This window comes from Notechis scutatus, chromosome 1, assembly GCF_049901735.1.
Source record: "Notechis scutatus isolate UNSWTSFEM ecotype Mainland chromosome 1, rNotScu1.2, whole genome shotgun sequence".
Classification (NCBI taxonomy): Eukaryota; Metazoa; Chordata; class Lepidosauria; order Squamata; family Elapidae; genus Notechis; species Notechis scutatus.
In genome coordinates, this window is record NC_142009.1 from 105023368 (window position 1) to 105046420 (window position 23053).

At 44.5% G+C, this 23053-nt stretch overlaps 2 protein-coding genes across 2 annotated transcripts in view; one reads left to right on the forward strand and one right to left on the reverse strand.

Moving 5' to 3' along the window:
- FIG4 (FIG4 phosphoinositide 5-phosphatase) overlaps positions 1-17758 on the reverse strand; it is an 86568-nt gene extending 68810 nt beyond the window's left edge. The window contains exons 1-3 of the mRNA XM_026666664.2: positions 17412-17758; positions 13249-13347; positions 9296-9419 (exon numbers count right to left, since the gene is read on the reverse strand). Coding sequence (XP_026522449.2) covers positions 9296-9419; positions 13249-13347; positions 17412-17474 — 286 coding nt within the window. The 5' untranslated portion in view covers positions 17475-17758. The remainder of the gene's footprint in view (positions 1-9295; positions 9420-13248; positions 13348-17411) is intronic.
- Positions 17759-18922: 1164 nt separating this feature from the next.
- AK9 (adenylate kinase 9) overlaps positions 18923-23053 on the forward strand; it is a 64725-nt gene continuing 60594 nt past the window's right edge. Inside the window, exons 1-2 of the mRNA XM_087949971.1 lie at positions 18923-18986; positions 19719-19843. Coding sequence (XP_087806097.1) covers positions 19724-19843 — 120 coding nt within the window. The 5' untranslated portion in view covers positions 18923-18986; positions 19719-19723. The remainder of the gene's footprint in view (positions 18987-19718; positions 19844-23053) is intronic.

Below are 23053 nucleotides of genomic sequence, written 5' to 3' on the forward strand. Positions count from 1 at the left end.
GTAGAAATTATATACAATGTGAAATAAGTTGAACATACTTGTTTTAGTACAATATTTTAATAGCTATGCACAGCTATAAAATAGCTGTGTAGTGGTATTTCTGCTAACAAATGGAGCTCTGTGAAAATTGCCTATGGCCTTTTATGTGAAGATGACAGCATTTGTCATAAAAAATGTAATCACCTTGGGAAGCATCCAACACTATCATTTTTCTAAGTGGAGTAATATTTTTTTCTCCTCCATTTCACAGTGTATCCTCTAAAGTTAGTTTAGAAATTCGGGAACGAGTATAGAGCAAAGGAGGTCAGAGTGAAGGTAAAGCCTTATTGTTTGAACAGAAACAGAAACTGAATAATTGTGGGTACAGCCTTTTGAGCTGCATGTAGAATCACATAATTCACTTTGAGGTTGGTATTTCCATTTGCACAACACTGGATTCTTCTTAAGAGGGAGATTCTGATTTTGAATGTGCAATTTTGCTTCTTTGGAAGTGAGCTTGCAAAGTAATTAATACTTTAAAAAACAGAATAAATCTGTATTGGATTAGAGTAGTTCACATGTAAAGTTGTTTCTATGAAGAGCTGCCTTTGAGCTTCATACTGGCCTTACCAAAATTGCATACTCATTCCTAGTAATAAACAGGGGTGAAATTCAAAGTTCTTCCCTACTGGCTCTGCGGGTGTGTGTTACTGTGCCTGCTTTTTAAAAGCGCACGTGGCATTGTTTTCATAAGAATTATAGAAGAAAATAACTTTGTGGTATTAGTGCCATAGTATTATTATTTACTTCTAGAAAATTACATTACCAATGTTACACTTTTCTGAAGCCACAACTATTATCTTGAGTCAGATTTCTTAAATGTTATATGCAAAGCCATGGAAACAATGCAAAAGTAATAATGCAAATGTAAAAATGAGCAGGAGACATTGGAGCCTTTAGGTCAGAAATGGGCAGTCTATAACTATAATGTTTTGGGTAACTCCCATCTTTGCTCACATTAAAGCTGACAGATATTGTTGTCTTAACCCAGGGGTCTTCAAACTTGACAGCTTTAAGACTTGTGGACTTTAATTCCCAGAATTCCTCCTCCAATCATGTTAGCTCAGGGAGTTGGTCCACAAGTCTTAAACTTGCCAAGTTTGAAGACCCCTGGGTTAAGACAACAATATCTGTCAGCTTTAATGTGAGCAAAGATGGGAGTTACCCAAAACATTATAGTTATAGACTGCCCATTTCTGCACATGACATTCAGTCATGTCTGACTCTCAGTGACTTTACAGGCAAGTGTCTCCATGCTACTGTGTCAAGCACAGCTTCTTTCAGTTATGACAGACATTAGGGGTTCAGCATTGTGCCTATTCCCGCTCTAAGACATGGTGAATTGCACAAAGAAAAACAAGATATACAGTACATGTGAAATTGGGTACAGACTGATCTTTCAATACATATTATCCCTGCCTAGATAATGATGCATCAAGCAAAATACAGTTTACTGGTCTTCCATTACGGTCTGTCAGATGCACAATTATTTCTTAGTTTCACAGTCCCAGTTGAACAATAAACATTTCATTAAGTATCTTATGGGATTCTTGAGCAACAATGTGTAATTGCATCACAGCTGCCTTTCCAGTCGCCACTAACCTTTTAATAGTAAATCTGCATTCTTGTTGACAGCAGTTCTTATGAGAATTCACAAATCAGTAGTTCAGTAATAAGCAAGTGGTAATCATGGCTTTTACCCTTCCTTTCCAGACTATAGAAGAAGGTGCCATTAATTTATAATAGTAAATACTGTGCATTCAGAAAGTATTCAGGCCTCCTTCACTTTTGCCAATTTTGTTGTGCTACAGCCTGATTCTACAGTTGTTGATATTCATTTTTCCCTCATTAATCTACATTCAGTACCCCAAAATGACAAAAGTGAAAAAGAGAATTTTAGAAAAGTCTATAAATTTATTTTTTAAAAAACTGAAACATCCCATGGATATAACTATTCAGATCCTTTGCAACAACACGTGAAATTTAGCCTTGGTGCCTCCCATTTCTCTTGATTGTTGCTGACATGTTTCTACACCTTGAAGGAAGTCGACCTGTGGTAAATTAAATTGATTGGACATGATTTGGAAAGGCACACACCTCTCTATAGAAGATGTCACAGCTGACAATGCATACTGTAGCAGAGCAAAAGCCATGAGATTAAATAAACTGCCTGCAGTGCTCAGAGACAGGATTATTGCAAGGCACAGATCTGTGAAAAGCTATAATAAAATTTCTGCTGCCCTAAAGGTTCATAAGAGCACAGTGGCCTCCATAATTCTCAAATAGAAGAAGTGTTCTATATTAACATTCTCCAAATCCTGAGTTCTGATTGGTCCACGCGGACCGTAACCTGATTGGCTAACTAAACAACTGTGATTGGCGCGCTAAGAATCTACCGCGATTGGCCGAGCCGATCGCGGGAAATTCAAAGCGGTGTCATTGGCCGCCGAGCCGCCGGCTGGCTCAATAAAGCCGCGCGGCTTGCAGGTCCTGCACGGAACTGTATATTCAATAAAGAGCTGACTGTTCACTTTGGTCTCGCGTCTCAATGAACCCGATCTACCCAATGTAACACTGGCGACGAAGGTGGGATCGTGAGATGAGAGACCTGCCAAGCACGTGGCAAACAGCGCGAAACGACCAAGCAAGATGGCCAGCAGCACCATGCCACCCGCACCCTTCAACCCAGCCACCGAGGACTGGGAATCCTACACCGACCAGTTCCAGATGTTCCTGGAATGCAGCAACCTCAAGGATGGCAATGGACAGAGGAAACGAGCCATTTTCTTGACACACTGCGGCCCGCAGTGTTCAAGATGGCCAAAGCGTTGGCAAAACCCGCCGACGTAAAAAGAAATGGACTGGGCTGACCTCAAGCCCATCCTACGCAACCATTACGCCCTGGCCGTGCCCACCCTCATCCGTAGGCACGAGTTCTACCGCTGGGACCAACGAGGGCGAAGCCATCAGCGACTTCGTAGCCCAGCTGAGGATCTCGGAGGCCTGTGCAGGTTTACCGACTTGGGACGAAGCCCTGCGGGACTGGGTCATTCTCGGACTCCGAGACCCCGTCCTACAAAGCAGGCTAATGGCCAAGGAGACATCTCCCTCGCCGACACCTTCGCAAAAGCGACTGCAGCTGAAGCCATCCGCAAATCGGCAGCCCAGATGAGGCAAGCGACCGCACCGGACCGACCGACAGCCAGCGAGACAGCACCAACCGCAGAGAGACACACAGAGACCGGCCACCGGGCGACCACCACCCACCACGGCGACGGTGACTCACAATCCGACACCGACGACGAGGAGGAAGAGATCCACCGGCTCCAGACGGAACGCGATTGGCGGGACCGGAGCGGACGTAAGTCGGGGTTCCATTGTGCCGGCTGCGGCGGCGATCACCCCTGCTCCGAATGCCGTTTCCTCAATGCCATCTGCCGGCATTGCGAGAAGCGGGGGCATATCGCCAAGGTATGCCGGAACAAGCGGAACTACAGCCCCCAGCGACGAGGCAACAGCCCCCGGCGACGAGACGGCACCCCCCCAGGAACCAAGATCGCCAAGCCGAGAGCCGATGGAGCCGCAACAACCGAACCCGATGACTCAGCGAGGCGCAGCGGAGAGAGGAAAACCACCAGACAGTCGTCATCGGCCATTCCTCAACCATCGATGCCCGGAAGGTACACGTGGAGGTAGGCATCGAGGACCAGCCGTGCGAAATGGAGGTGGATTCCGGATCCTACCTTTCTATGGTTTCCTGGCGCACGATTAAACGCCTGGTGCCTACCATCCACCACCGCGAATTGAATGACCAAAAACTGACCCTGAAAGACTACCAGGGAATCCGCATCCCTGTAGTCGGCATCGGACATTTTAAAATCACCTTCAAAGGCCACACCAAGGTACTACCACTCACGATCATAGACAAGGACCGACCCAGCCTACTCGGACTGCAGTGGTTCTCCCCGCTGGGAATCGAGGTGACGGGCATCCACCACATCGACGAGACATACTGGGAAGCGGCGCTCGTGAGGGACTTCCAGGATGTCTTCGACAACACCCTAGGCAAGTACCGGGGGCCCCCAATCTCTTTCAACCTTAACCCAAACGTTGCCCCAATCCACCTCAAACCGCGGCGAGTGCCATTTGCGCTCAAGCCCAAAATCGATGAGCAGCTAAACAAGCTCATCGCGCAAAGGGTCTTAGAGCCAATTGACCATGCCCGTTGGGAAACACCCATAGTCACCCCCATCAAACTGGATGGCTTCATAAGAATCTGTGGTGACTATAAGGCCACCCTCAACCATGCCCTGCAGCAAAGTGCCTACCCCGTCCCAGTGGTACAGCACCTTCTGCACTCACTGGGGGGAGGCCGGGTCTTCGCAAAGCTCGACCTGGCCCAAGCCTACCAGCAGCTGCCGGTCGATGCAGAAACCGCCGAGGCACAAGCAATTGTAACACACCGGGGGGCTTTCCGATGCAACCGACTCCAATTCGGAGTCAGTGTCGCCCCAGGAGTCTTCCAAAGCCTCATGGAAAGACTTCTCCAGGGAATAAAAGGAGTGGTGCCCTACTTTGACGACGTGCTGGTGGCAGCCGCCAACAAAAAACAATTGGAGATCGGCCTAAGGGCAGTGCTGCAGAAATTCAAGGACGCTGGCCTTAAAGTTAAAAGAGGGAAATGCCAACTCTGCACCGAGAGGGTCGAATTCTTGGGGTACCTCCTAGACCAACACGGAATCCACCCCACCAGGAAAAAACTTTGAGCCATAAAGGAAGCCCCCACACCAAAGAATAAGACGGAACTGCAAGCGTTTTTGGGACTCATTAACTTTTATAATGTTTTCCTACCCCAAAAGGCGACCGCGGCGGAACCCTTGCATAGGCTGTTGGATAAAGCAGCCACCTGGACTTGGGGGAAGCGGGAGGAAAACGCATTTCAACAGACCAAAAACCTACTAACGTCAGACGCAGTCCTGATCCAGTATAGCGAGACCCTGCCGCTGACGGTAACATGCGACGCGTCACCCTTTGGCGTCGGGGCGGTCCTCAGCCACATGTTACCGGACGGGAAAGAAGCACCCATCGCTTTTTTCTCAAGAACGCTGTCCAAGCCGGAGAGGAATTACAGCCAGCTGGACAAAGAAGCCCTCGCAATCATCTCCGGAGTGAAAAGGTTCCACGAATACCTCTACGGTAGGACCTTTTCAATCATTACAGATCACAAACCTCTACTTGGGATACTGGCAGGGGCAAGGTCACCCCGAACATCCTGTCACCCAGGATGACAAAGTGGTCCAAGTTCCTGGCCGCCTACAGCTACGAACTGACATACCGGCCCGGCAAGGACATTTCGCACGCAGACGCACTAAGCCGATCCCCACTATCAGACCTGGAGGATGACCCAGTGCCCACAACAACAACCCTGCAAATAGAGACTCTACCCAGCCCACTCCTAACTGCGCCAGACATTGCCCAAGAAACAAATAAAGACAAGCGGCTGGCGCGGGTATTGAGCTGTGTAGAGAGGGGATGGCCGGAAAGTGATGGCAACGAACAGTTCAAGGCTTTCAGGAACCGGCAAACCGAGCTGTTCACACAGAAGGGGTGCATACTTTGGGGAGACCGGGTGGTTATACCAGAGACTTTACAAAAGAGGGTACTAGCAATGCTGGATGAGGGGCACCTGGGCATTGTCAAGATGAAAGCCCTGGCCAGGAGTTACGCTTGGTGGCCAGGGATGGACAAACAAATCGAGACATGGGTAGCCGGGTGCAATAGGTGCCAAGAGACGAGGTCCACCCCCCACCGCAGCAGTCCTGGAATGGGAAACCCCCAGAGGCCCATGGTCGCGAATCCATATAGACTTCTCCGGGCCCACCAAGGGACATACATTTCTCATCACCGTGGATGCTTACTCCAACTGGTTGGAAGTAAGCACCATGAGAACAACAACAACAGAAGCCGTCATAAATAAACTGAACAAACTTTTCGCGACACACGGGCTACCAGATGTGCTAGTGTCGGACAACGGTCCACAGTTTACGGCACTAGCATTTGAAAAATACCTGGCCGAACGGGGAATCAGGCACGTGTTAACCTCGCCAGCTCACCCGGCGGCGAACGGGGGGGCGGAACACATGGTTCAATACACAAAAAAAAAAACCATCAAAAAATAGAAACCGGCGAAATACAGGAGAAAATAAATAAAATGCTATTCATACAGCAGATTACACCCAACACAACCACGAATAAAAGCCCACCAGAACTACTGATGGGCAGAAAATTAAGGTCCCCACTGGACCGACTGCACCCCACATACAACCCAGAAAAACCCCCAGACTCATCCAGTAGACATCGAGCATTAAACATCGGAGACACAGTCTACGCGAAAAACTTCACGGGAGACCCACTCTGGGTACCGGCACAAATAACCCAGGCAACGGGCCCCCGATCGTACAGACTGCAAACCACCGATGGAAGGAGCTGGAAGCGGCACATCGACCAGCTACGGTCAAGACTAACCGCTAACAGCCCCGACACCCCGCCAGCAACTACTAAAGAAACCAGAGGGGGGGGGGGAAAACCACAACAACCAAGCAAGGGGGAGACGAAAGGCCTAAAACGCAGACAGAACACCCCCAAACACAAGCAGAACACCCCCCAAGCAGAACTAGCCAACCCCAAACAATAAACCAACCATACTCACCGGTAGACCTCGAACCGTTGCAGACGTGAGCTTCACCTGGAAGGAGCAGCCAAGCCAGTTCAACCAGCCCAGAAAGACCAGGCGGGAACAGCGAAGCCAGCAACTCGACCGACCCGGGTAGACCGGGTGGGAGTTGCAGCAATAGGCCCGGCTCACCCTTCCAGGCGGTTCCATCGAAGGGGTTGAGAGCAACGAGGAGCCCGTTCGAACCGGTCGACGATCACACAGAGCCGCGCAAGTCAACTAGACAAGTACGAAGCCCCGCCTACCTGCGCGACTACGTCACCACGCTCCGTCGGGCAAAACCAAGAGGGGAGGGGTGTTCTATATTAACATTCTCCAAATCCTGAGTTCTGATTGGTCCACGCAGACCGTAACCTGATTGGCTAACTAAACAACTGTGATTGGCGCGCTAAGAATCTACCACGATTGGCCGAGCCGATCGCGGGAAATTCAAAGCGCTGCCATTGGCCACCGAGTCGCCGGCCGGCTCAATAAAGCCGCGCAGTTCGCAGGTCCTGCACAGAACTGTATATTCAATAAAGAGCTGACTGTTCACTTTGGTCTCGCGTCTCAATGAACCCGATCTACCCGATCTAACAAGAAGTTTGGCACAACCAGAATTCTTCCAAGAGCTGATCGTCCAGTCAAACTGGGGGAGAAGGGCCTTAGTAAGAGAAGTGACCCAATTGTCACTCTGACTGAGATTCTGAGATCCTGTGTGGAGATGGGACAGAGTTCCAGAAGGACAACCATCACTACAGCTCTCCACCGATCTGGGCTTTATGGCAAAGTAGCTAGATGGAAGTCTTTCCTCAGTGCAAAACACCTGAAAGCCCACTTGGAGTTTGCAAAAAAGCACCTGAAGGACTCTCAGATTGCGAGAAACAAACTCTAAGCAGGTTTTCATGTGTTTTGCACTGGGAAGAGGCTTCCATCGAGCCACTTTGCCATAAAGCCCAGATTGGTGGAAGGTAATGGTTGTTCTTCTGAAACTCAGCAGCAGAACAAAATTGACAAAAGTGAAGGGAGTCTGAATGCTTTCTGAATGCACTGTATTTTCAGGTCATGCTATTCTTGACAGTAAAGAGGGATATAAATTGACATGAACATATGGAAAAGGTGTTTTTTTAGGCATTCTTGACAATTAGTGCTACTTTGTACCTCTTGAAGAAAGTAAGACTGTTAACTATCAAACACAAATATATCGTGCATCAGTCCTAAGAAATTAGTCATTGTATAATAGTATGTATGTAACATTTTTCACCATCCAACTTCTGAAAAACAGTATTGGACTGAGCAGTAAAGTCTTTCATAAGAGCATGTCTATTCTGAAAAGAGGCTATGAGTTGAAATAGAAATAGAATAACAGAGTTGAGAGGTCTTCTAGTCCAACCCTCTGCTTAGGCAGGAAATCCTACACCACTTCAGACAAATGGTTATCCAATCTCTTCTTAAAGACTTCCAGTGTTGGAGCATTCACAATTTCTGGGGGCAAGTTGTTCCACTGATTAATTATTCTAACCGTCAGGAAATTTCTCCTTAGTTCTAAGTTGCTTTTCTCCTTGATTAGTTTCTATCCATTGCTTCTTGTCCTACCCTAATCACAAAGAAATCAACTATTGTGGTTCACATTTCAAATGTTAGTATCCATACTGGTTCTCAGTTTATCATCTTAATTCTTGTCTTTGGGAAAAATATTTTCTTGAATGTTGTTTGCATCCTCTTTTTTAGAATTGAGACTTTTAATTGTGAAAAGCTGAGCATAGGCTTTAAAAAAAAACAATCCTTCTGGGTTTTTAAAAAATATATTAAATGTTATCTTTTTTCCACTGTTTCTCATAAATAAATGTCATAGCCTAAACTCTCTAATCAAAGTTGTAGCTTTTGTTTCCATTAAAAATGAAGGTTTATATTTAGCCTTATGTTTTCTTTGTAAATCAAAAGGATATTAGAAGTATTTTTATTAAAAAATGAAATACATATTTTATTGCGTTATATTGTGAATTCACCAGGATCCAAGAAGAAAAGTAAAAATCTGTTGTGCACACTTGCTTTTTGATACTACATTGTTGAGTATCACATTGAGTACATCGTTGAGTATTTAGGTACAATAAAGTCTGCTCTATTTTACTGAGAGTGTAAATAGTTTGCATCTGCTTTGATGGGTTCTATCTATAATTTTTTTTTATTCTACATGTTTTCTACCATTGATGTAGACAACATATATTTTTTACGCTGAAAAGCAAACTAAAATGTATTTATGTATTTATTTAAACAAGCACACAAATCAACATATTTTATATGTTATGGATTATCTATTTTCAATTATCTATTTTAAGAGAGATTTCTAAGGTCATATTAAAGGTGCCACTGATCCACAAAAAATTGAATCCAAATAACTTCCAAATTATTAGCCTATCCTTATTTGTAGAGCTCTTGTTTGAATTTTGCTTCATTTCTGTGTGTTTTGTGCTTATGTCCAAAATAATAAATACAGTGCCTTGGCCATTATTAAAACAAACTAATAAAAATAAAGTAACTTACCTACTATCCCAAAAGCAGAGACAGCACGTAATAATCCAGATGAGCCCTTTTGTCCAATTTTTGTCCTATTGCCCAGATCTAAACGGCCTAGTAGCTCTCTCACTTCTTGCTGCGTATATACATGCTTGAAAATGAAAATGTATAGTCATTTAAATATTTCTGAATATATTAAAAACTTCATTTATAACTTCTACAAAGCAGTTTCAGTCACCTTTCTAGGGCAGAAGTATCTATTTGCATGAGCTCAAGGACAGCATAAACTTTGTTTGATATGATTCGCCAATGAAGGCATAACAATACTGAGAATCTTTCTAGTGCAAGTGAATCCCCCCCCCCCCCCCCCCCCCCCCCCCCCCCCCCCCCCCCCCCCCCCCCCCCCCCCCCCCCCCCCCCCCCCCCCCCCCCCCCCCCCCCCCCCCCCCCCCCCCCCCCCCCCCCCCCCCTACTTGCTGTTGAATTACAACAGTTCATTTAGTGACCCTTCAAAGTTACAATGGCACTGAAAAATGTGACTTATGACCATTTTTCGCAGTTAAGACCTTTGCAGCATCCCCATGTGATCAAAATTCATATGTTTGGCAGTTGGTTCATGTTTGTGACCATTGTTGTGTCCCAAGGTCATATGATCACCTTTTATGATCTTCTGACAAGCAAAGTCAATAAGAAAGCCAGATTCAATTAACAACTGGATTACTAACTTATTAACTGCAGTGATTCACTTAACAACTGTGGCACAAAAGGTCGGAAAATGGGACAAAACTCACTTAAGAAATCTCTCACTTAACAACAGAAATTTTTGGCTCACTGTGGTCGTAAATGGAGAACTACCTGTATTATATGTAGACAGGTTATAGTAGCAATTGCAATAGCAGTTAGATCAAGGGTCTTCAAACTTGGCAAGTTTAAGACTTGTGGACTTCAACTCGCAGAATTCCTGAGCTAACACGACTGGAGGAGGAATTCTGGGAGTTGAAGTCCACAAGTCTTAAAGCTGTCAAGTTTGAAGACCCCTGACTTAGACTTATATATCACTTCACAGTGCTTGCCAGCCCCTTCTGAGTAGTTTCCAAAATGTATTGCCCCCAACAATCTGGATCCTCATTTTACCGACCTCGGAAGGATGGAAGGCTGAGTTAACCTTGAACCAGGTTTTGATTATGTTTGTAGATACCCAACGATTCTTCTCTCATATCATTTTATACATTTAATTTTTTTAAAGTAATATTTTAATGGGATGCTACTACACTTAAATCAAAAGTACCAGTATATACCGTGTTTCTCACATAATAAGGCCGGGCCTTATTTTTTTTTGACCTCGGAAAAACCGGCTAGGCCGTCTTTTCGGGGGTGACTTAATTTTCCCCCCCCTTGCATCCTCGGGTGGGCGGGCGGCGACAGCTTGGATGTTCGGGAGACCTTCCGCCACCGTTAATTTCCCTTCCCCCTTGCTGCCGTAGCGTTACAGCAACGCTTGGCGCAGCCACGTGCAGCCAGTCAGGGCTCCTCCCTGCAACCGGAGCCCTGAGGAGACACTTGGCTTCAGGCGCTCCTGTGGCCGCCTTCCCTTTGCCTTCGAAGGTAAAGTGAATTATTTTAAAAACCTCCGCTCATCCCATCGCCGGAGCCGTGCGAGCAGAGCCGGAAAGCGAGCCGCGGGTGTTTCCTGGTTCTGCCCAGCCCGTACGGCTCTGCCGCGCCCTGGCGGGATGAGCGGAGGTTTTAAAATAATTCACTTTACCTTCGAAGGCAAAGGGAAGGCGGCCACAGGAGCGCCTGAAGCCAAGTATACCAACAACAAAAGGCAAATCCTCAAGGTGGGCTGGAGGAGGTGGCTACGTGCCCCCGGGCTGCTTCAATGCAAGGTCCTGACTTGCAGCATCCTGCCGTTGCCGCCGCGTCCTTTTCGCCACCGCCTCCCTCTCCGACTGCGAAACTCGTGTGCTTCGCCAACGCTCCGAGCGAGGCGAGCTCTTTCATACATAGAGAGAGAGGGAAAGACGCCGGCGTGCTCCGAGAGGCTGGCTCTTCTCTAGCCGAGGCTGACAGGAAGTGCCTCCAGGGCCGTGGCAGGCAAGCCGCGGGTGTTTCCTGGTTCTGCCCAGTCCGCACGGCTCTGCCACGGCCCTGGCAGGATGAGCGGAGGGCCCGGCGGGAGGCACTCATTGCCTTGGTGACATTTCGGTGCCTCCGCCGCCTCCTCGCCCATCGCAGGTGGCGGTGGCAAGCGCGGCGCTTCCCTGAGGGAAAAAGAAGACAGCGCAGCCACCTTGCTTGCTTTCCCACCTGCCCGCCCCAGATGGCCTCAGGAGCGGCGGCAGTGGCAGCAGGCGCGCACACTCCTGCCGGCGAAGGGAGGAGAGGCGAGGAAAGAGAAGGGAATGCGGCAGCAGCGGCTGTCACAGTATCGTCTCATAGCGGGGCAAGGCTGGCAAGCTGAGGTGGCCGCACCAGAGAGCGTCACTGCCGACCCCGTCGTGAGGATAAAGGAGCGGGATAGAGATTCAGTCCGATGTCAGCCTCGGCTAGAGAAAAGAGCCAGCCTCTCGGAGCACGCCGGCGTCTTTCCCTCTCTCTCTATGTATGAAAGAGCTCGCCTCGCTCGGAGCGTTGGCGAAGCACACGAGTTTCGCAGTCGGAGAGGGAGGCGGCGGCGAAAGGACGCGGCGGCAACGGCAGGATGCTGCAAGTCAGGACCTTGCATTGAAGCAGCCTGGGGGCACGTAGCCACCTCCCTCCAGCCCACCTTGAGGATTTGCCTTTTGTTGTTGGTATACTTGGCTTCAGGCGCTCCTGTGGCCGCCTTCCCTTTGCCTTGAAGGTAAAGTGAATTATTTTAAAAACCTCCGCTCATCCCGCCAGGGCCGCGGCAGAGCCGTACGGGCTGGGCAGAACCAGGAAACACCGCGGCTCGCTTCGCGGCTCTGCTTGCACGGCTCGGCGCGGCCCTGATGGGATGAGCGGAGGTTTTAAAATAATTCACTTTACCTTCGAAGGCAAGGAAGCGGCCACAGGCGCCTGAAGCAAGTGTCTCCTCAGGGCTCGGTTGCAGGGAGGAGCCCTGACTGGCTGCACGTGGCTGCGCCAAACGCCGCAGCGTTGCTGTAACGCTACGGCAGCAAGGGGGAAGGGAAATTAACGGTGGCGGGTCTCCCGATATGAAGTGCTCCACCAACGCAGGCACCACCATATCCGGGCATGCAACAAAGTACTTCCTAACGGCAAGCCCCCGCCATTCCCCCCATTTCGCATGTTTAATATGGGCCTTAATTTGGGGGGAGGGGCTTAATTTGATTTTATGTCAATAAATCATGCTGGGGCTTCCTATTGGTGGAGGCCGTATTGTTGGAGAAACACGGTATCATTATCTTTTTTTCAAAGAATCTCTCTGATCCCAAGTGGGATTGATAAACATTGTTAAAAAAAGTAAAATGCAAGGGACAAAATTCGGTGATTTATCTGAAAGGCTGATTTGCCGGAAGAGAGATAAAGGGATGCAGGGATGCCAGACAACACCCTGAGAAGTAGGCAAGTGCGAGTGACAGGGGGAATTTAGAAAAACCAATATTCCATGGTTAATTATTTTGCCCATAGTGACTATTTTGTGAATGAGCAAAGTATTTCATCACATGTCAGACATTTTCTGAGAATTTTTATGGGTCTCAAAATTTCAAATACACAAATATATGCAAGTTTGATTACCATTAACAGTTTAAGGATTATTTTATTTGAATCTTATTACTACTTTCTCCTGTTTTTATCTTGCTCCTTTGTCTTATAATGTTCACCATATATGTATTTAGTCCCAAACACAAATACATGAAATATTGGCGGGGGGGAGGAGTAAACATTAACAAAAGGAAAATACTGAAATGCAGCTTAAATCCAATGAAGTGTCATACTGGATTCTTATATTTTCTTTTGAATAGTAACATCTCAAATGTTGAAGCACTCACTCTGTCATCAATAACAACTAAATCCTTGGATTCTGTGCGATCGATTTTCAAAACACGATATTTGGTTTCAGCCTGGTTACTTCCAACAAGAAAATATCTCTGGAGATGTAAACAAAAAACAAAAAAAGGGGAATAAAACAGAAAAGCAATAATTACTGATGTTATCATAGTTACTGCAAGTTGTGTGATTATATTGACATGAATTTTCATTTACAACAATGAAGTTCATCCGATTTACAGTAATTCAGTCAGTTCTTCTATTAACAATATTCTTCAAATATAATTTATCATCCTGATTTTTTAAAAGTATACATTTTACATTTTTAAAAAACTGTCCTAACACCCTCATTCTATTTTAAGTAATTTCTGACTTGTTACATTAATGCATTATTTCCTTATTTTTGACCCACTGAACAATCAGTTAATACCATTTGTGATGCTTTCTAATAATTCTAAAATTAAAAAGGTAAAAGATGACATCCTATCAGTTGTACCAGTTGTACCATTTGACAAAAATATTGGGAGAAAGTACACTGTGTTTATACAAAGTCAGGAGTTAAGTGAATTGTGCTCCATGTTATGATTTTTTTTGCCTCAGTTGTTAAGTGAATCATTGCCATTAAGTAAATCAATCAATCATTAAGCGAATCTGGCTTCATTGACTCTGCTTATTAGAAGCTTGGTGGAAAGATTACAAATGATGACCACACGACCCCAGGACAGTGCAACTGTCATAAGTGTTAAGCCTGAATTCCCCAACGAGTGTTAAGGAAAACAAACTAAACAGAATGTGTAGCGTAGTCAGATAGGCAGACAGGTAAATGTGTGAGATAAGTTTGTATTTTAGTTAACACGCAGTAAAAACAGATACGCTTGTGCTATCAAAAATATAGTTTATTCCATTAGGAATTATAGCATAGTCAAAATAAACGGTCCATTAGTCATGTATCATTTCAGTCAGTCCAGCCGGGTATACTCAATTTGCAAAGTCCGTGTTGAATAGTCAATGTCAGTTCACTTACAATAAATCAGTCCGTATTATCTCTTCTCTCCATTGAGAAATCAACACTCCTTTCTCTCCTCTGTTCCAGTAAGGAAAAACGCAGTCATCAATCCATTCAGTAATTAGGGATCATTAAGCCAGAGAGAGAGAGCTGCAATTGACTTGCTTCTTTTATGGTGCTTTTACAACCACACCCTTAATTACATTCTTGTAGTTAAAGTTACACACACTTTAACCTACAAACCATGATAACTTATTTATTATTTTTACCCAAACCAGTTAGGGTAAACAATGTTATCCCTAACAATAAGTACATGCCAGTTGCCAAGCACCTGACTTTTGATCACGTGTCTATGGGGATGCTGCAACAATTTTAAGTGTGAAAACCTGTCATAAATCACTGTTCAATGCCATTGTAACTTCAAATGGCAGTGTGAAAACCTGTCATAAATCACTGTTCAGTTCCATTGTAACTTCAAATGGCCACTAAACTAATAATTATAAGTCAAGCACAATATGTAATGCAATGGTTAACTGAAGTAATTACATTACATTATTCTTACAAACCACCCACTCCAAATTTAAAAGCAAATTCTGCTGCTTCTTTGCCCTTGGGCCTATTTTATTTCTTGAGATACAGTATTTCCGTTCATTTATTGTTGCAAAATATTAGTACCACTACTAGCTGTTGGATTTTATTTAATGTGCCATGACAGCTACTGGCCTGCCATTTTGCTGTTATAAAGCATGAATTGTATACATTATAAGTGAACTGAAGTTTTCATAACTTTTTTTTTTGCAATTTTCTCAGGGAATTATTTCTCAGCATTGACAATTTTATTATATCTACAACTTATTGATCATACAACACATCATAAGACACATGTATAATTTTTATGCCAGGGTATCCTGTGATATGTAAACTATTGCAAGGGTTAGGCTAAGCCATAAACCACACTGAATAACACCCCCACAGAGAAGCTCTGAAAGCCACTGAAAAGCTAACCGAATTCTCATAGTTTCTATGGAGATTCTAAGTCATCCAGGTCATGGTTGTCCCAAAGATACTTTTTCTTGCAAGGAAAAAAAAAAAAAAAAAAAAAAAAAAAAAAAAAAAAAAAAAAAAAAAAAAAAAAAAAAAAAAAAAAAAAAAAAAAAAACAACCAACCCCACAAAACCAACCACCCACCAATATAAACCATTCTCCACGATTCAGTCAGAACTGAAGAAATTTCTTGGATGAGAAGCAAACCATCTTCAAAGAAAAACAAAGAAAGTCCAGCTGCCTTTTGAAAAAGCACCTTTGGGACAAATCTTCATAGTTTAAACCAGAGGTTATCAACATTGCAATATTGTCATTCCTAAAATAAACAATTGTTTGACTCTCTTCATGGAAAATGCACATTAGCAGTGTGTTAACAGTCATCTCTCAAAACTCATTTTGGCCTTTAATCCCCATTTATTGTGCAGAACCCTTCTGCAGGCTTACCAGGCAAAGCACAATGAGTTTTGACAGCATCCAATTTTGCCCAATCCTCCACACACACAAACACACTTTATAATGCTTATTGCAGTCATGACTGACTGTTTGAGAATCCCTGGGTTAAGTATAATTTTTAACTTTTAATATGATCATCTGTATCAAATAAACAGATGATACAATAATCCCAAATAAAGATGTGTGGCTCCCTTCGCCACTGTTTTCAGTATGGTCCCTTTCTAAATGTATTTATTACATCCTTCATTCAATCTGAACTAATTTAGCAAGTTTACAAAATACAGCCAAAGCCTAACAACTGACCATTGCTTATAATAATTTGTACATGAAAACATTTTGTACTAATTGAACAGATGTATGACCCAAGATCATCTTAACCTTTTTTTAAAAAAGGATAACAAAACATTTTAAAGTGGGTTCCAATATTATCAGGCTAAGCAACAGGGAACTTTCCAAAAACAAATCCAAGCAGATTTCAGGGACTGCACACTTCCATTGTTCAAAATACTGCATAGGACAGACACCTTATTCAAGTTACCCAACATATATTTGTTAATTCAACATCACACTTTTTTCTAGGAAGGGATAACTCTCCTTTTTCTGTTTCCACAAAATCTTTTCCTGCCCCATTTAGACTATCAAAAAGTTATGCATTAATTCCTGATACAAGTACAGTAATTCAACCAATACTGGGCATTGGGTCATGCTCACAGATATCCACTTAAGAGTTCACTTTTCTTTCAAAGTATAGTACTGATCAGTATCTCCACCTGGAATGTGTTGCATTCTGGCCAACTGTTCTGGAGAAAAACAGCTAGTGCAGACTTCCATCATTTTTCTACAGTGAAAAAAAACTGACTTAAAGAAAAGCTTATCTACATCAGATCCAAGGATTTAATTTAGTCAGGGAATATATTTCTGGGTCTCTCTTTGCATGACTCACTAAAATTGTTCAGTGAATGGGATGCATCAGCATCTTATTCCCTGCCTTCACAGAGATTGCATTTCAGTAAAAATATAAGACTTAGTATATTATCTAAACATGAAATGGCTCTAATTTTGTGATGATAGATTTACCTTGGTTAAAATATAGTAAACAAACTCTAAGATGGAAGCTGCTAACTCTCCTGTGCTCATGAACCAAGTATGTTGGCTTAACACATTGAAACACATTGCAGAGTTGTGTTTCTGAGAAAGCTACACCTAGGTATGCCAACAGCCAAATTCCTACCACTAGCATTGACATATCTGCTAGCTTTAAATGTATAGGTTCCAGTTAGCTACCAGATCCGTTTACTAGGCCTTGAAGTCCAATACAACTTCAAGCCAATGCAACTCATCCCAGTATTCTTTCCTGGTTATTCTTCTGTAGTTCCAAAAGTGGCTCCATGTAGCTCTCCATAGTAAAGAAAATATGGTAAAGTTCATTGGAAAATGACAGATTAGGATATAACAGCTCTTACTACTCCAGCATGGGTTACACTCAAAAATTTTTCAACTGGCCACTGTAGAAATCCACTAGTCAAGACTAAAATCTGCACCTAAGGGACTTCCTCTGTTCAATGGTGAATTCCTTCCACTTTCCTCAGTCCAAAACCTATAGGATCCCAATCAATGGCAAAAATAGGAGGGAAGGGGCAGGCGTTGTGGAGGTTTACTTACAGCTCTAGTTTCGTACAGCACCAGTTTTTGCACAGAGCTGATGATCGGAGCCGCCGCAGGCATGGTAACACAGCGGAGGGGATTACGCTCAAGTCACCTGCGAAAGCTCCCACCTGCCCTATAACGTCCCTTCCTCCTTTTTGAAGCTCGGCTTCGGCTAAACTACGGCTCGAAATAAATGCGGGCCGCGTGAACCCATTTTCTTCTCCGTTTTACTCGTTCGGCGAGGGACCCTACGAGGAAGGGTCGCTCGGGAGCCGAAGAAACAGGGGACGCCCCGCACCTAGCCAACCCTCGTCTCCCCATCGAGAGTAGGCGGCTGTTCCGGCAATACCGAGTAAGGTCGCGAAAGAGTGACAGCTAAGGGAAGCACAAAACCACGTGATTGAGTTTGCCGCCGCCGCAGCCATTTTGAGTTTGGGAATGGTCCTTGCTCGGAACGGAGGATATTTTTGAAGAGGGGATTGTAAAGGCAAATAGCAGAACGCCCCGGTGTTTTTTGTTTGTTTGTTTGTTTAATCTTCTGCTCGCGCTATTGGCGAGTGGAATTTAGGAAATCCACCACGCGGGGCGGGTGAGGGGGTAGTAACTTGTAGGACACAAGCTTTGTGAAGACGTCTGCTTTAGCTTATTTTTTTTTCCTAAAGGACTTCTGCTTTCGTGGATAAAAAATGCACGTCGTCGTTTGCATGAAGTTGCATCCCTCTGTTCCTAGGAGCACCCCACGCGGGTGTGAATAACATTCAGAGGCCAATACTCTGTTGAGGCAAAAATTCAAATCACAGGCATTGAATAGCAATAGCACTTTTTAGACTTATATACCGCTTCACGGTGCTTTACAGCTGTCTTCTAAGAGGTTTGCAGAGTCAGCATATGGCTCCCAACAATAATTTGGGTCCTCATTTTACCGACCTCGGAAGGATGGATGAGTCAAATTGAAGCTATATATATAGCAAGCACTACTTGATGTTTTAGCTTTCTTAAACCTCCCCCCCCCTCCTTTATTTTTCCGTCAGGAAAACAGGTTTAAATATTCACACCAAGAAATCGGATTCATTGAAATCAGCGAGACCCAACCACCACCACCACCCCGCGTGGATATGCCTAGCGTTGCCCTGCGACCATCACTGAAACCGCTGAGCAAAGAGGGGGTTCCGTCATTTGCGATATTACAAGCCGTTCCTGGGGCTGCCTGCAAGTCAGTTGCGCCCGTTTAATCCACGCAACTCCCGCCGAGGATCGGCTCCCTAAGAAGCTGAGAATTTCCCCTAAAAGACGGTTACACTGGGGGGGAAAAACCCGTTTAAAACCGTTAGCGAAGCACCCCTGAACATTCTACGGGTGGGAGGAGCTCTGCTGTGCTCTGCTGTGTAACGGCCCTTTGGTGGGCGGGATCTCGCAGGGACCGTTTGATTGGATGAAACGAGCGTGGGAGGGCGGGGATTCCGAAAGAGAGAGAGAGGAGGCGGGGCGTTATCTCCACGGTTACGGGGGAACGCAAAATCGCTGCGGAGCTTTCGTGTCGCGCTGTTTGCCAAAGCGAAGCGGCGAAACCCCGCTTGGTCTCATCCTGCAGTAAGTCTTCCCTGGGTGGCCCTTTCATCCGTTTTCTGCGCCGGCAACACCCGCCAAAAATGATTTCATCAAGCTCATTTGCGCCCCCCACACACGCACACCTCGCGCCTTAGTCAAGATTGTCGAGAGGGCATGAAGTACCACTCTGATCCGTTGGGTTTTGTTTCCATATTTTTTACCTCGCTTTTTTTGGTCCGTGCTCTCAAGAAGGGCTTTCACTTGAAAGAAAAAAAGAAAAAAAAAACCCAGCCCAAATGTACTATTAGTCATCATATCCGACGCGACTGAGAAATACCTCTAGTTGTTGGCAAATCTGGCTTCACAGGAAAACTTTTACGGAGCTGCTTCTATGCTGCAATTCTTATGGCAGCGATATATTGATGAGGCTCATAGATTATAGGTGGACATCATGTTAGTTGAACTGATGATGCCTGCTGTCTGCATGGACACATCCAATGGTTTTCTTGTCAGCATTGCAGAAACTTATAGAATTTTTAAAAAAAGAGTTTTTTTTATTGTGGAAGTATTGTGCAATTGCTTTCTTTCAGGATTTTTATTTTTGCTTTACTATTATTTTGGGATTCTTAATATAGTCCGTAGTCATAGGGTTTTTCTGATTTTCTCCCATTCAAAATCTAAGTGCAACCCTCTTTTTTTTCCCCAGATCCTGTTACTAGCTGCAGGTGTAAAAAGTAGTAAAGATCTTAATAAATAATTCTCTTTTAAATGTAGATTGAATGATGGCATCTCCAGAAGATGAACAACCTTACCCTTTTGTAGATATATATGATGAAGATGAAGCTGACAGAGCCTTCCTTTTGTCCAAGCCTACTTGCTTCGTCATCCTTGGAAAACCAGTAAGAAAAAGTCCAACATGATTAAATTATCACTTTAAACAGACTTAATTCAAAATACAGCCACATATATATCATTATTTAGAAATCCAATGAAATTCCCTAGGTTTTATTGCTAGAAGAAGGTCCATGTAAGTAATAAAATAATAACATCTGTGGAACATATGAACTCCTGAATAAAATTCATAAAACGGTGCTGTCAGTATGGCAAACTTTTCCTTGCCAGGACATCTTTTCTAGATCACTGCTAGAATGTATGGCATGGCATGAAATATGGATTTCAGGGCCTCCCCAATCTGGAGATGTTCTGTCTCTGATTTTTTGACTCTGGATGGGTAATACTCTCCCAGCCAGAGCTGATGCATAAGTTGGGGTCCTCTTGAATTCATGATTCTTGCTTAAGGAGCTGGTGACAGCTGTAGCTAGGAAGCTGTTTGCACAAATCCATATTGTCAGTTGACTCCATTCATGAATCAGGAAACTTCCATATCTACTCACATTTTAAGCAGCTTCCACTTGGGGGTATTGCAATGCGTTATTCTTGGAGCTTCCTTTGAAAAGCAGTCAGAGGCTGTAACTGATCCAGAATACAGCAGAACATGTAGCTTTGGACATATCCCATAGCACAGTGGTCCCCAACCTTTTTTGTACCAGGGACCAGTTTCAAGCACAAACACTTTTTCAAGGACCGGGATCGAGTTTGGTGGTTTTGCTTGCAGACGTTTCATTACCTGACTAGGTAACATCTGATGTTGTTACCTAGTCGGGTAATAAAACGTCTGCCAGCAAACCACCAAGTTCAGGGAGCGCCTCGGCCCTGCCTCCCTCAGGTGTCTGCCTCGTTCCTCTCTCAGTCGCTCTCTCGCTGCTCCACCAGCCCAGGAAGAAACTGCTTCAAAGAAGCCGGGTGGGGTGGCTTTTCCTGTCGCCGCAGCTCCTCCGAAGCGCCCGTTTACCCCCACCCTGCCCGCCCGCGCGCGGTTCAATCCACAGTGCTCCGTTCTGCCTGCCTGCCTGCCTTCTTCGTTTCGGAGCAGCTTCGGCTGATAAAAAGAGGCAAATAGTTATTATTCTCAGCCGAAGTTGCTCCCAAACAACCAGACAGGCAGAACGGGGCACTGAATTGAACCGGGGTGGGGGTGAACGGGCGCTTCGGAGGAGCTGCGGCGACAGGAAAAGTCACCACCCCCCGGCTTCTTTGAAGCAGTTTCTTCCTGGGCTGGTGGAGCAGCGAGAGAGCGACTGAGAGAGGAACGAGGTGGGAGGAAATCGAAGCCGCTGAGCCAGAGAGCAGGACAGGCTTCGGTTGCTTCCTCCCTCCCCTTCTTTCATTTGTGTCCTTGATCCCCGATCCCAGCAGCATTCACCAAAGGCGAAGAAAGCCGCCATTTTTTTTATTTTTTTTCTTTGCGGCCCGGTACAGAGTGCTCCACGGACCGGTACCGGTCCGCGGCCCGGTGGTTGAGGACCCCTGCCATACCATACCAAGGTATCACTGTTTCATGAGGTACATTGTTTTCAATAGCTTCCAAGTCTGGTTATAACCCATGCATGGCTTGAGGTCAGGTTATTATGGGACTAACTGTTTCTGATGGTTTCTTCTCACCAAATCAGACAAAATGGATCTGCTCTGGATCTGTTAAGCTGTGTCAATTAGTTGGACCCAGAAAGCATACCTTTTCTGTCCAAGTGCCTTCCCTTCCCCCTCCCCTAACATTCAGATGGCCCTGAATTTGAAAGTCTCTCAGAAGGTTTTGAAAATCTTTTCTGTCAGGCATTGAGGCTACAATGTTATCTGAGACCAGTAGGTATTTTTCATGATGCATTATGGGAGTATTTTGCTCACAGCCTCAGTTGCATTTTACTGTATTGTATTGTACTTATTCTATTTTATTGCTGTCTGTTGCAGGCAGGCAGATAAATGACTGTTCTGCTATATCACAAAGTATAGTGGCTATAGGGAATCATTATATAGAGGCTCATAAAATCTGTCCTTTTCATTCCACAATGTTGAGTGTCACAATCTTATTTTGCAATATATCTTATGAGTTGGCTTCTGTCTAACTAAACTCATATGCCTGACCATGCACCCTCCTTGACTTTGCATTAGAAAACAAATTGTATTGATTTCTGTGGATTTATTTCTGTCATGCATTTGAGATGCTGCTGCATGGAGTTACAATTATCTGACTGATAATTGCAGTGGATCTAATTTAGCAAGCCAAAATTTATATACACTGTTAATGTTTCTGAATTTATTTGATTAGACTCTTGAAATTCTCATTTGTATGATTAAAAGTTGCTTACCATGATGGCAGGAGAATTTAGTTGCATCTATACAACTCTGTTCTACTTTATACTGGTCCCAATAACACTTCTGAAGGTTATTCCCAGAGTAAAGCAGTTCATGTCTTTCATATACTTACATTAATTTAGCATCTGAATATTAATTTAGTATTATTTAATGTTCCAAGTATATTGGAATTCTTTCAGCTATGATCAGTATTGTTATGCTGGCTGAGAATGATGAAAGTCATGTTTCAATATGTCACACTGTTGAGTAACCATTAAACTGTTCCTTAAGTACAGAATTAGGAAAATAATTATTGAGTGATGCCGGTATAAGTTTTATCTCTGTCCGATTTATTTATCTTATTTATCCTCCCTCCTGACTGGCTCAAGTTTGACTCATCCTTCCATCCTTCCGGGGTTGGTAAAATGAGGGCCCTGATTGTTGGGGACAATCTGGTGACTCTGTAAACCGCTTAGAGAGGACTGTAAAGTACTATGAAGCAGTATATAAGTCTAAAAGTGCTATTGTTATTGCTATTTAACATTTACATTTAAATTTCCTCTTTACCATTTCTTGCTACTGGGAAAGTTCATCAGAAAATTTCAAGTTTTATATCATCAATGTGCTGATGAGACTCATGATTTATATCACTACCCCAGATCAGACTGATGATGCCATTGAGGTGCCTTAAGAGTCTAGAGGGAGCAGAAAAGGCTTAAACTGGGTCGCAGGAAGAAGGAATTACTGTTTTACCATTGGGTTTGCTGTCTGTTTTAGTGTTCTATCTTTATAGGATAGTACTGTACTATCCCTGAAAGAGCATGCCCATGAAGAGAAAGAGAGGTGTTATAGCTAATGGGTGTTCCTAGCTCTGGCTGTTGTACAAGTTGGACTGGGAAGATCTTCCTGTAGTGATTCAT